The 13,258-nt window shown below is 47.1% G+C and overlaps 2 protein-coding genes and 1 long non-coding RNA gene across 3 annotated transcripts in view; 1 reads left to right on the forward strand and 2 right to left on the reverse strand.

Annotated features, from left to right (window-relative positions):
• Positions 1-13,258, forward strand: part of SLC22A2 (solute carrier family 22 member 2) — a 17,578-nt gene continuing 4,320 nt past the window's right edge. Inside the window, exons 1-10 of the mRNA XM_056342561.1 lie at positions 1-411; positions 1,930-2,033; positions 5,336-5,490; positions 6,308-6,476; positions 7,310-7,424; positions 7,963-8,069; positions 8,229-8,443; positions 10,368-10,476; positions 11,222-11,334; positions 12,312-12,411. Coding sequence (XP_056198536.1) covers positions 1-411; positions 1,930-2,033; positions 5,336-5,490; positions 6,308-6,476; positions 7,310-7,424; positions 7,963-8,069; positions 8,229-8,443; positions 10,368-10,476; positions 11,222-11,334; positions 12,312-12,411 — 1,598 coding nt within the window. The remainder of the gene's footprint in view (positions 412-1,929; positions 2,034-5,335; positions 5,491-6,307; positions 6,477-7,309; positions 7,425-7,962; positions 8,070-8,228; positions 8,444-10,367; positions 10,477-11,221; positions 11,335-12,311; positions 12,412-13,258) is intronic.
• On the reverse strand, positions 5,485-8,380 carry LOC130151021 (uncharacterized). Its single transcript, XR_008822473.1, has 3 exons — positions 8,296-8,380; positions 6,358-6,671; positions 5,485-5,674 (listed from the first exon to the last, which is right to left on the reverse strand). It is a non-coding gene; the product is annotated as an uncharacterized LOC130151021 (long non-coding RNA).
• The window catches only part of LOC130151019 (solute carrier family 22 member 2-like), a 17,078-nt gene continuing 15,148 nt past the window's right edge, over positions 11,329-13,258 (reverse strand). The window contains exon 11 of the mRNA XM_056342558.1: positions 11,329-12,983. Coding sequence (XP_056198533.1) covers positions 12,962-12,983 — 22 coding nt within the window. The 3' untranslated portion in view covers positions 11,329-12,961. The remainder of the gene's footprint in view (positions 12,984-13,258) is intronic.

Here is a 13,258-nt window from a genome sequence, read left to right on the forward strand (position 1 = left end):
ATGCCAACCCTGGATGACATTTTAGAGCAGATCGGAGAATTTGACTTCTTTCAGAAACAAACTCTCTTTGTTGTATGCCTGCTCTCTGCTACCTTTGCTCCCATTTATGTGGGGATTTTTTTCCTGGGGTTCACCCCTGAGCACCATTGCCGCAGCCTCAGGGTGGCCGAGCTGAGCCAGCGCTGTGGCTGGAGCCTGGAGGAGCAGCTGAATCACACGGTTCCCGAGTGGGGCGGCCACGGGGGCGACTTCAGCAGCCGCTGCAGGAGGTACGAGGTGGACTGGAACGCAACTGGCATCAGCTGCACTGACCCCCTCGGCAGCCTCGTGGGCAACCGGAGCACCGTCCCCCTCGGTCCCTGCCGGGACGGCTGGGTCTATGACTCCCCAGGGACCACTCTCGTGACAGAGGTAAGACACAGCTCATCCAGCAAAATCACTCTTGCCTGCACAGCTGGGAACTAGAAGTTGTTGGGTTAGTATGCTAAGTAAGCAAAGTTTTCTTTTGGTGCGCAGTCTGAACCTCACTGCTAATAAATTGTGAATATCATGACTTACTAGGGACTTAGAGCAAAGATTCATATGGAGAAATAATGGGAAATGATTGCTTTTCTTGGGAAGCTAATGCTGCAAGCTTGTCATCAATCAGACAACAGCTATTCTCATAATTCCGTGTTTCAGTCACCAAGCTGAGGGTAGGACTCCACAGACCAAACCAAGGAACTGCACATTTGGGTGATAATCCACACAGAAACTCACTTACAATGAACAAGAAGCAGAGGATGGGGCTGCAGTTGTCAGATAATGAGTCAGCAGCAGCAGCAGCAGCGTTCTTTTCTTCCAACTTACAGTATCTAAACCAGATAATTTAGAAAGTGAAAAACTGCACAAACCATTACTAACAGCCATGTAGAGACCTGAAGCATAGGAAGGAACCTCAAGAGAGATCTCTTCTACTTCTACTGTCCCAAATCTCTAATAACTATAGCTAAACCATGCCTAGCAGATGTTTCTGTAACCTGTTCTTAAAAAACTCTGATGCTGGATGCTTCACAGCTTCCTTGGGCAAAGTATTCATATTCCTTTGCTTCACTATCATCACTGTTACAAAGCAACTCCTTCCCACTTTCCCTTGGGATAGATGGGTTAGGGCAGAGAAGAGCACTCCCAGCTGTCCTCTACATCAGGGAAGCCAGGGAAATGGATTTGAGCTGTTTGGTATGGCCCCAGCGAACTTGTCCAGGTTAGAAAAAGATGAAATAAGCAGCCAAGGACATTCATGCTTCCTTCTGGGCTGAAGTCTCGTTACACATGAATGAATATTTCCAGCAGCAGAGAAGTTAACGCCAGTTTGCCCTCCTCCTCTAGCTGGGTTCAGGTTGGTGACCTGTTAATTGTAAATCAAAAGCAAGTCACAGAGTACCAGCTCACTGCAGAGAAAAGTCAACCAAGCCCTGGGTGTTTTGCCAGTGCTAATGAGGAGTGGGACAGCCAGCTCTTGGCTCCCCTCCAGCAAGGCTCATGGCAGCCCCGACACCTCTCATGCCTGGCGATGCTTTTGTGCAGCGAGGTGATACATGGTTGGAGGCTTTGGCATCCAGGAAGGAAACCATGCTCCAAGTGTCCTCCAAATTTCAGGCAGATGGATGGGGAGGAGAGGGTGAGATTATTCTCAACGCCTTAATTTGTTTGTTCAGAGTTTTTCTCCCTTTCTCACTCTTCTCATGTGTCATTGTGCAATCATTTTCCAGGGTGTAACTTTTCCACAAGTTTTGGACAAGTGTTTTGGGCAAGATGTATTGCAGATGTCAGTTTAAGAGATTAAGGGGGTTCTTTTCTGGAGCCTGTTTTCTAGTTGTGTGTCATTGGTTTCCTTCCTCCTTGAACAGCCATGGTTTGCATTGAATGTTCCTGTGGTTGCCCTTGCAGTTTAACCTGGTGTGTGAGGACTCCTGGAAGCTGGACCTTTTCCAGTCATGTGTGAACGCCGGGTTTTTTATTGGTTCCGTGAGCATTGGCTACCTAGCAGACAGGTAAGCAGTATGTAGACGGGTGTGAGATGAACCGTTTTCTCTGGTTATCTGCTTTATGCATGTCACTGAATAACTTCCATGATTCAAAGGGGAAATGAATGCAACTAAAACTTGATTAAAAAGGCCCATGTGTCACTTACAAAGGGGGTGGACAGTGGTTACTAAGCCCCTGCTTTCAAAGACTGTTGTGACCCAAGAATCCATGGAAATGCCATAGTGTTTCTCCACTTTCATAGCTTCTCAGTGGCTGCATGGGGAATTTGTATATTCACGGATGAAGAGATTTTGGGTTTGTTCACAGTGGCAAACCGCAATGTGAGCTCAAAGTTTAAGATGAAACTTTAACTCACATGCAAGCTGTTTGCCCATCTTTGTGATAAATTTGTTTCACATTAATTTTAACAGCATCCAGATGGCCATAAATCAGTTTCAAAATAGAATAGTTTTTCTCAGATACAGAAATAGAAGTTGCTCCTTCTGAAATTTTCTTTGGTTTCCCTTTTTCTAGTTGGCTCTCTATGTAGCCAGTTCTAGACCTTGTTGTCCCTCATCTCCTCTTTTCCACCACAAGTGTCATTGTGCCATGTATCTGCCCAGTAGTGTTATTTTTAGGTTAGACTCTAAACAAATTTAATGCTTTGTAGGTGATCTTCCTGGGCATGTTTATGAAATTACAGTAAAATTACAAGAGATCTGAGACTGGAATTTAAAGGGATGAGGGTAACACAGGATGAAGAATCCTTCTGTAGAGTCAGTCTGTCTTGGAGGAATGTCTTTTTTTTCTGTATTCTCAGGACATCAGAGAGCACAATGAGCAATAGCCTTTTCCTCCCGTGCTGATCAGGCCCCAGAATCATCTCTGTTGGACAGATACTGCCACCATTCCCTTCTTTTAACTTTCCCCCTCCTCCAAGGGGGAAGGTCTATGGGAAGGGGCACAGCTGTCCCTCATAGTAGTTTTGTAGTGTCACAAAATAAGGATGGGTCTGTGATTGTCCTGCTGGTCCCTGCTCCCATGTTTCATTGCGGGCAAACACATCATCAGTTAGGTCGTGTACACCACCTTTGTGTACACGTAAGTAGCTACCAGGGTCCTAGCTAATGCCAGCCTGTCCCTCCGTGTGGACAAACCTGCTTGTGAAGAAGGTCACCTTTGCACAGATTGGACAGACCACTTTCCAGTCCTCAGTAAACCATTACCTTCCTACCAGTGAACCAGATCATGTTTATTTCAGGTGTTCTGCTTAAATGGATTTTACATCAGAAGATACTGATTTATCACAGTAACTCATCCTGGTCACATCTTGTGTGTAGCTACAGCTTTGGCATAAGGTTCTCTTGGGTGAAAGATATCAAATGACTACAGGAGTACTGCAAAGATCCTACATCCAGTCTTCAGTATGGGGCTGGAGTCCCCTGTCTGATTCGAAAGACAAAGGTTGACACACTTACACCAATTTTTGCTTTTCTTCACATACATTTGGAAGGATCTTGGTTTCTTTTTCATCTTGGAAATGTATGTCACACACACACACACACCATCCTCTCTTTCCCTTAAATCCAAATTCCTGTCTTCTGGCCAATCATCTAGTGAACTAGAAAGCATTCCATCCTTTTTCCCAGAACTGACACTCAGATAACAATGCACAGCTGATGGAAGCAAAGGAGGGGATATGTAGCAGCTGCTCATCCAGGCATGACAGGACATGGAGCAGCAGTAAGCAGATCCCGCGACCAGCAGAGGTGCCACTCTTCAGATCACCTCTTCAGCACAGAGGTGGATTAAGCAATCATGTTCCCTAGCAAAGGCATTTCTTGGCAGTGTATGGCTGTGCGAACCAATAGAAACTGGAGCTCCCAAACCCTCAGTCATTTATATCTGAAATGCTCTCTGTGTCAAAATACTGAAGGATCTTTTTACCATGGCTTATTATCAAGCAAAAGTATGAAAAGACATGAGGGAGTAGGATATCATTGCTGCTAAGATAAAGCACATGCATGTCATAGTGTCGAGGGGTTTTTCTACTGCTCTGCTCACTGCTGTCCTGCCCCAGTTCACCATGGTCCCTCCGCTGCAAGCACTCAAGAGCGATACAAAATCCCATACCGAGCAAGTGTTATTCTTAGGGCAAAAACAAACAAAGAGCCCTCAAATTTAGGAGAGGGACTGGGGAAAATCCTCATGAATTTTGTGTTTCCTGGATTCGAGATACTCATCTTCTTCTTGTCAGACAGCCTGAGTGCAGCTGGAGTGCTGGTTTTCCTGTGCATGAGATTGCTGCAAACTGCTGTAGTCAGGACACCTCCTGAAAACGTTTCAGGTGCTTCAGGGAAGGTTTCATAAGCTTTGCAAATGTGCTTCTCTCTGAGGGATTAGACCTACTCATCTACTTGATTGGTCTCGGGGCACACATCCAGATGCTGACTTTGACATTCAAGGGCCATAGCTGTCTTGGAAATTGGCAGTCCTGTGCCCCTAGGGAGCTCCCGGGGTCAGTGCTAACATGCAGCATTGCACCTCTCCCATTCAGAGCTGGGGCACTGGGAAAGGACCTTTGCTGGAGAGGACTCTGCTCGTGGTCTGACAAGGCTCTCTTGAGCTGGACTTCAAGACAAGTCAAAAACATCTGTATGTCAGGGTCCTGACAGAAGGAAAGTTTGAGCGATGGGATCTGCTGATGTTATTGTGGAGAACAGAAGACATTTATTTTGGCTGGCATTTATTATCATGCTATTTTTGTTAGTGGACATCCACTAGTTTAATGGTTTTTATAAATCATACTTCTAACAATATTTATCTCTGTCAGATAGAAAACAAATGCCTTTCCAGCATTCCAGTAAGCTTGTTTCTTTTGGAAACAATTTATTTCCATCAGTGAGTCACGGTGATACAAGGAATGACAAATAACAGGGATGTACAAAACCCTCTTCAAGAGCTCAATAGTCAGCCAAGATTAATGAGAAAATAGGTAAAGATCACAGTTATTGAACAAGGTCCCCACTAAAAAGCTATGAAAGCTTTGACAGATAGGCTGAAGAGCCATATCAGAGCATTTCTTGAACTCATCAGCTAAGTCATTATCCAGAAGTGAACAATAACCTGAAAACAGGACAGGAGAGTCCCCTGGGCTTCCATTGAGTTGAAAAATGTTGCAAAGGGAAGAGCAGGTACAGACTCCTACTCAAAACAAACAGAATAAGGTGACAGGGACCACCTCCAGCCTCTTCAAACCCTTTGCTCTGCCACCATGCCCTGCCAGCAGCTGAGCCTCTTTCTTCTCTTTTCTGCTCTCCCTCTGCAGGTTTGGCCGCAAGCTCTGCCTCCTGGTCACAGTCTTCATCAGCGCGGTCTCAGGGGTTCTGATGGCCTTTGCACCCAGCTACAGCTGGGCAGTGATCTTCCGCCTGGTACAGGGGCTCGTCAGCAAGGCGGGCTGGCTGACCGGCTACGTCCTCAGTTACGGCAGCTTGCAATTACATTTGGGGGGGAGGAACCCCCTGTCTAGCAGCAGGGCTGACCCCCACTGGTGCCATCCAATTTTTAAGGAATTGCATGTAACAATAGCAGGGACACTGCTATTTACTGCCAAACAGCACCTCTTTACTTGAATCCAGGTGTTTAAGACGCAAGCTTGCGCCTGCTTGTAAACATAAAGGGAATAATTAGGAGGCAGCTCTGAAAACTAGGGAATGTTCATACCTGGAGAAGCGTGTGCCAAAATGAAGGAAAAGGTCTAGAGACAAGAACTAACTGAAAGCACTACGAAGATGTATAATGCTTTTCCAGGAAAGGCAGCAAGCAGGAGATGAGGGCTAACACTTGTGTTTGACAGCTTGGGTGCCAAAACAGTTTTTGCTGTGCTGTTTCAGGTGCTTGGAGGGCAGGGAGGCTCTGTTCCCAAGCCGTAAGGGAGGAGGGAGATGGAGGCAAGCAAATTCCAGCTGTCTATTTTATTTTCCCATTTTAGTTCTTAGCTAGGAGTCGGAAGAAGAAAGCACCCTTTGGCTCTCATCGATGGGTGGGGGCCTGACACCCTTGAAGGCAAGGGTAAAGTCTCCAGCTGACCAGTGGAAGAGGAAGGGTGGGGACTTGCCCTGTAATTTACACCAGGGACCCAAAACTGCTCCACTTTCCTATCTAAACCCACACCTGCACGCCGTGACGCAAGGGCACAGATAAGCACAGAGGCTCCATGTGGTTTTAGCTGGCAGGAGTTACATTCCCCCAGCTCTCCAAACCAATTTATTTTTGCTCATACAACTGACCTTTGCAGTTGCAGAATTTGTTGGCCCAAACTACCGGAGGGCAGCGGGCATCACTTACCAGCTTGCCTTCACGCTGGGACTCCTCATCCTCACCGCCCTGGCTTACGCGCTTCCACACTGGAGGTGGCTCCAGCTCACAGTCACACTGCCCAATTTCTTCTTCTTGCTCTATTATTGGTAAGTGCCCGCTCCTACAGCTCCCAGCAACACCAAGCCACATCGACAAAACCAGGGGATTGAAGCTGAGAGCTGAAGCTTCTCTGTAGGGATTGGCCATAGTGCTACATGTAGGATTTCCAAGACAACATCAGATGAGATCTGGCATTTTTCTTGCCCATGGGTTTAGTCTGAATCACCTAAGAGCAAGATTACCTGCAACACATTGCAATGCTTCTGTGTTTAGAGTCCTTGCCACCCATTAAAAAATAAGAAGTCATTATTTCTTGAACAGTATGTGAGCTGCTGTGAGAAGTGAGTTTTTCTAATCATCGATTAAATTTGTTTGGGTTTTTTAATGCAATCAACAGGCTTTTGTTGACTATTTATAAAAAAAATGAGTAAAAATGCTCCCTAGAAAATTCTATAACTACATCAGGGAACAGATTTGGGAGGGTTTTTTCCTTTGGTCTTTTTATGAAAGGTTATTTTTAACATGGAAGATCAGGTTTACAGCTGTTCTTCTTTATACCCACAGATTATTAGTCATTTCTAAAACATGTCAAAAGAATTTTATCAGAGTAATATTTCCAAACTATAATAAACTGGGTTTAGCCTTAAATATATATATATATATATATATATTAAAAATCAGGCTGCGTTGTCACTCAAGTGGAGCACAAATCCGAGTACAATCACTGACAGCCACAGCTACCACTGAGTTCTGTACAACCCATGGATATTCAGTACACCTTAGGATCCTAGCCTGAGAAACTCGATTCTGTTTTCATTTTCTGTGTACCACTGACATACATTTTCTTTCCCTGTAGCTGTCATGCTTATATGTGTTGCAGGTGTCTGCCCGAGTCTCCCAGGTGGCTAATAGCTCAAAAGCAAAATGACAAAGCTATGGAAGTTATTAAACACATCGCCAAGGGAAATAAGAAGAAGTTACCTCTCTCTTTCCAGGTGACTGCACTGCATTTGCTGCATGTGTGCAAACAATGTTTTGGATTTAGGACTGTTTTGTGTTTAGAGTAGGGAGCAGCTTGGTGACAAAAAGCACTGCAGTTCCCTAAAGCAAAGGCAAGTGAGTTTTCTTCAGTTTGACTGCCTAGAACCCTCACAGAGCGTATTTGGGAAAAGAGGCTCGCAAAACCAGCCAGAAGACAAGAAAAACTCTTCCTTTAAGTATCAATCAAAAATAAACTCACCAAATCTTATGACTAAAAATCCCAGAACACCTTTACTCATTATTTGTTACATGCTGCTCCATACCATGCAATAGCCTCATACACATGGCTACACAGATATGAAGACTGGTTATATAAATTTTCACGCTTCCTTTTCTCAAAACACTCTGGAGAAGCTATTTTGCCCCCAGTCACTTAACTGGCAAATGAAAACCCCCATCCTCCCATTAATCCGGAAGAAAATATTCATTGTAGTGCTTCCCACCCTCTCCCCTGCCTACTGTAATCTCTTGTTCTGTCGCTTGTGCTCCCAGAATCTCAGCTCCGAAGATGAAGATGGAGAAAAGCCAAAACCTTCATTTCTAGACCTGGTCAGGACACCTCAGATCAGAAAACACACGTTTATTTTGATGTACAGTTGGTAAGGGAAGGCTTTTGCAGCCCAAATGGAGGTGTGTGATTTGGTGCCCTAAATCGTCAACAATGATGTAAGCCTGTTTTGCTCCTAACCAACTGCAAATCTCAGCTCTTTGCATAAAACAAAGGGTTTGACTTCATTCACATCCTGTTCTCTACCCAGGTTCACAAGCTCCGTCCTCTACCAGGGGCTCATCATGCACATGGGAATAGCCGCTGGGAACATGTACCTGGATTTCCTCTATTCTGCTCTCGTCGAGTTCCCAGCTGCCTTCATCCTCATGCTAACACTGGATCGTGTTGGCCATCGCTACCCCTGGACTGTGGCAAATGTGATGGCAGGTGGTGCTTGCCTCAGCACAGCGTTAGTCCCAGACAGTGAGTCACGCAAACCTCCTCCGTCAATGAATTCTCTCCCTGTCTCTTGGTTATTGCCCTGGAAAATAGAAAACAATGCCTGCTAACCTGGCCCATGTCAGTACTGTGTTCCAATGAAGGCAAAACCATAAAAGCTAATTTACGTCCCACCATCAGCGTTTATACCAGTTAACGAGAGGCTGGAGAAATGGGGTGAACTAAATTTCTGAAATGGCATCAAATTAGATGGCAGGTCTGCATGTGCTAGATCATGAAGCATGCTGTGTTAAGTCCCCAGTTTTTGTCTGGCCTAAAATTTGGATCTGAATGCACACTTCAGCGTTTTCACCCAAAACTCCCATGTTTTCTGTTTCTAAAAAGGAAAAATGTATGGGCGCACACATACACTTAAACACCATATGGGTACAGTAAGTGCTTTCTGCCATCCACAGTGCTGCTGGCATGAATGTAGGTTGTTGAGCAACCACAGTGACAGAAACTTTGCTTTTGTTTATCTAAGGGTTCACTCCAAGGCCACAGTCTCAAAGCAATGTGTCCCTTAAGGGCCACTGAATGAAACATCTTACCTTTTTCTTTATGGCATACAGCTAGACTGGAACTACACACATAGAAGTGCCAAACAGCTGTCAGTCATGTGGGACAAGGACAAAGGACAAAGCCACAAAATGTTATGGAAAAATGTCATAGGGAAAAAACCCAAGGTGTCCAGACAATGGAAACTTATTTTAATGGGCAACTGGGGAGTGCAGGGGCTATGCAAGGACTACGCTGGGCTTTGCTGGGGGAGCCCAGGGGGGGAGTCCTGTGGCCCCACAGCTGCTGCCTGTGCCAGGGCAAAGGGAGCGGCAGTGCCCGGGTGAGCACCTTGCCCCAGGGACAGGTATGGCCAGTGAGGATGCTGCTGCCAGCCTGGCTCAGCCATGCCAGCAGGCTTGGCAGCAGCAGCCACCAGCAGAGACCCCAGCCTTCCCGGCTTGCTTGCCCACGGCAGCACCACCAGCCCTGAGCTGAGCCACCTTCAAAGCCCATAGCCCCAAGTCTGACCCTGCAGAACAGGCTTGTTTTACACCCAGGCAGGCCCTGCGGGGGTGATGGGGTGAGCAGAGCCCCAGCAGGGAGGCAGGGACCGGCCCAGGCACCTACAGCTGCAATTGCTGCAAACCACAGGCAGCAGTGCCTGGCGTCTCAGCTCTGGAGGCGCTTTGTTGGCAGGGCTTGCCAGCAGCTATGGGCCAGTAAAATACTGCCCTGGGCTTGATGCATCCCTCAGCTGCTAAATGAGGGAGAAACTCCATGCTCCAAGTATGCTAATAGTTGAAACATCTGAAGCCACCATCCAGGGTCAGTTTGGGGTCTACAAGCCCATGTGGCACACAGGTATCTTAGACTGATTCTGGCTTCAGGGCTGGGATATTCATTTATTTGCAGCTGACAGCTATAGCCCCAGGTGTGAAAGCAATTGTAAAGCACACACTGAGAGACAGGGAAGCAAAACAAACTTGTCCCAGCCTGAAAGCAATCGGAAGCCTCTGTGCAAAAGTATGGAGTATCTTGCTGGTAGCAGACTTCAACTACCAAACAATACAGTTGCCCTCTTTAGTTTTATTGCAAGCAAGAAATGGTGTCTTGTGTAAACTTTTGGTTAATGCACTGGATAACCCAAACTACTTTGTATCATTGACTTCTCTCTGTGACAGAAAACTAGCAAAGTCAAGTCTTGGTTATTTGACTGAGTCACAAGACAATTGCATTATAAATTCTTTATTGAGTGAAATAGAACATCATCATGTACTGTCCACTTGAGCTTTCATGATAGCAAACTTACTGTTTCCTTAAATTAAATATTTAATGCTGCTTTATGTCAAGAGCAGAAAAAAACCCGCAGTTTTGTATTCCAACCTTAACGAGCACAATGTCATTACAGCTCTTTATTGGCTTAAAATGACAGCAGCTTGCTTGGGCAGGATGGGAATTACCATGTGCTATGAAATTATTTGCTTGGTAAATCCTGAGCTGTATCCAACATTTCTCAGGTAAGTGCACCATCTTCTGTTGGCTGGTAAAAGCACGGGGTGTTTCTCTGGGAAAGACTGCAAGAGGCCAGCTCAAGGCTGTGGATGCAGCTGAGGAGCCTGTGGCTCGTGCACTGACCTGCAAAAAGAGTTCGCGTGTATAAAACACACCTTGCAAAGGTGGAGGAGAGCTGCTGGGTGGTACAGCAGAAACTCGCCCCCTTCCCTGCTTCTGAGCCCAGCACTGAGGCAGGAGGTTTCTGAGGGGATGTGTGAGAAACCTTCCCAAACATCCTCCAGGCTTCCCTTCCAGTGCAGTTCAGTGAACCAGGAGAAGTCAAATGCTCATTCACACCTCTGCTCCAATACAGGGCTAGTCTTCATGTCTTGTCTCATCTAACTTGCTCCTTTCCTCACCCATTTCACCTTGTCATATTTCTCCATGGGAGAATGCTCTACCTGTGCTCTCTTTTGACTGTGTTCACCACGATGGGGGCCAGGCCTTTCTAAGCACCTTCCTAAGCCCCAGGAGGTTACCTGTCTTCTCCTCCCTGAGACCCACAGCACATCCCTCCTCCCACCAGCTGCAAATTCACTTGGACAGGGCGCTGACCCACTCACCCTGGCAGCAGGGCTGGGCAAACCTTTTGTGCATCCTGCCGTGGCACTGGGGTGCAGAGCTGGACGAGGCACTCCCAGGCGTAGTCAGTGACGTGTGTGCACACGTGCGTACATGTGTGTGCGCATGTGTGCATGTGCTTTGCAGGAACCTGGGAGTCCTCGTCTGCTCATCCATGTGCGACCTCGGTGGGATAGTAACACCCTTCCTTGTGTACAGGCTAGCAGAGCTCTGGCACGAACTGCCCCTGGTCATCTTTGGTAAGAGAGCTGCAAGACAGGTCGGCTGGCCACAGCCTAGATGCGTGAGTTTTGTGATCTATTTCCCACCTTTAAAAAAAGAAATGTGGAGAGCTGTATATACATGTGCACACACATGTAAGGTGAATCTTGGTAGGTCTGTTTCATCTGGAAGTTGGAGCAAGGTCACCCCTTAGCCCTATCTGCAGTGAAGGGGATCCCATGGTTTCGGGACAGCTCTTTCAAGCTTTGTCTTCCTCCTGCGGAGCTCTTCCCAAGGCAGGAATGTCTTTGGGTTCTGCTGCTCTCATCCACAGTGTGGTCACAGGACCTGCAGTGCGAGCAGGATGGCCTCTTGTCTCCCTACACAAAAGTCACTCTCCACCTCTTGCTGGCACCTCAGGGGGCCCAGTGTGTCGAGGATCCCATGGCAATTTAGGATGGCAAAGCAGCAGAACAGCCTGTTAAGGCTGCTATCCTAAAATAAAAGGCTGCCTTGAATGTCTGGTGCTGCACGGGTTCAAATCGCTGTGCCTGCATGCACCGTCTGCCCTGAGCATGGTCATAGGAGGATCCAAAACTAGTCAGAAGGTGAAACTGGCCAGGTGGGCTGGTAGCAACCTGTTGCGTATGTCCTAATCCAGCCAAAAGTGGGGATGACAGCTAGCTAGCATCACCCCGATCCCATGACAGCTAGGCAACCAGAGCCAAAACCTGTATCCTTTGCATTGCGTGCACAAAGCAAGGGAGCCAGACCACCCTTGAGTCTAGGGCCCAGGATTGCTTGCCAGGCCTCAGATGCACCTCAGAATTGTCAGCAATTACTCTGAAAAATGAGAATCGTGTAGATGAAAAGCCAAGAGTTATTACCACTTTGAGGAGTCCTTATTCAATCATCGAGGCAGCTGTGTCTCACTGGGAATTAGTGACTTGGAATTAAACTCAGGTATGACCATTGCATTGCCTTTGTGATCCTGAGCCTTGCTCTGTGTTGGCAGCTGTGATTGCTTTAATCGATGGCTGTTTGGTTTTGCTCCTACCTGAGACGAAGGGAAAGACTCTGCCTGAGACCATTGAAGATGCTGAAAATCTGCACAGGTATGGTAGCATTAAGTATCCTTCTGCAGAGCAGAGCAACTCCACTTTACATCTGCAAAATCTGCTAAAAAAAACCCCAACATTTATTATACATCTCTGAGAACCTGTTGGGTTTTGTTGTAGACATATACAGTGGATGGCTGGTGGGTAAGACCTCCAGGAGCAATATCAGGCTCTGGGCTCTCCTGTGTGATCTGACAGGAATCCACTAACACCTTAGTGGGAGCCAAACAGTAAGAGAAAGTGTGGAGGATGGTTTCATGGGCCATCTGAAAAGCATCGATCTGGGCTTCAGTCGCTCCTTAGGCAGCACACACAGCCAGTCTGCCTTGAGAGGCGTCCGTCAGCATGAGGAAATGTGTCATCCCTGCCATGGCCAGCCACTGCCAGCGGCTGAAGGCAGCTTTCAATCAGGAGAACATCCTGGCATGTTCTTTCATGAGGCTTTCAGCAGCTCATTCAGCCATCCTACGTGCTCAGGGAAGGTGAGGCAGATGGGTGAAGGCACGGCTCCCCAGGGAAGAGCGAGCAGGTTGGCGGCGTGGAAACCCTACTTGAGCTGCCTGTCATACCTGTGGGAAGTAAAGCCAGGAAACACAAACCTTGGTCATGCCATCCTCCCGAAAACTTAGCAGTCCCATCTAAGCATCTGTGGCCAACAGCTGCACCCTGCGTGTGCCTGGGGGTGCTCACCACCCCGTCTCACCTCCCATATGCAGCTGTGCCAGTGAGGGGACCATCCCCAGAGATGCTCACACCCAACAGGGACAAAGCTGGCTGAGGTCTGGTTTTAAATCTGGGGAGCAAAGCAGGGAATGTCCTGTAGTTTCAGTGCTTTCTCCTTCTG

The sequence above is a fragment of the Falco biarmicus genome, chromosome 6, assembly GCF_023638135.1.
Source record: "Falco biarmicus isolate bFalBia1 chromosome 6, bFalBia1.pri, whole genome shotgun sequence".
NCBI classification, from domain to species: Eukaryota; Metazoa; Chordata; class Aves; order Falconiformes; family Falconidae; genus Falco; species Falco biarmicus.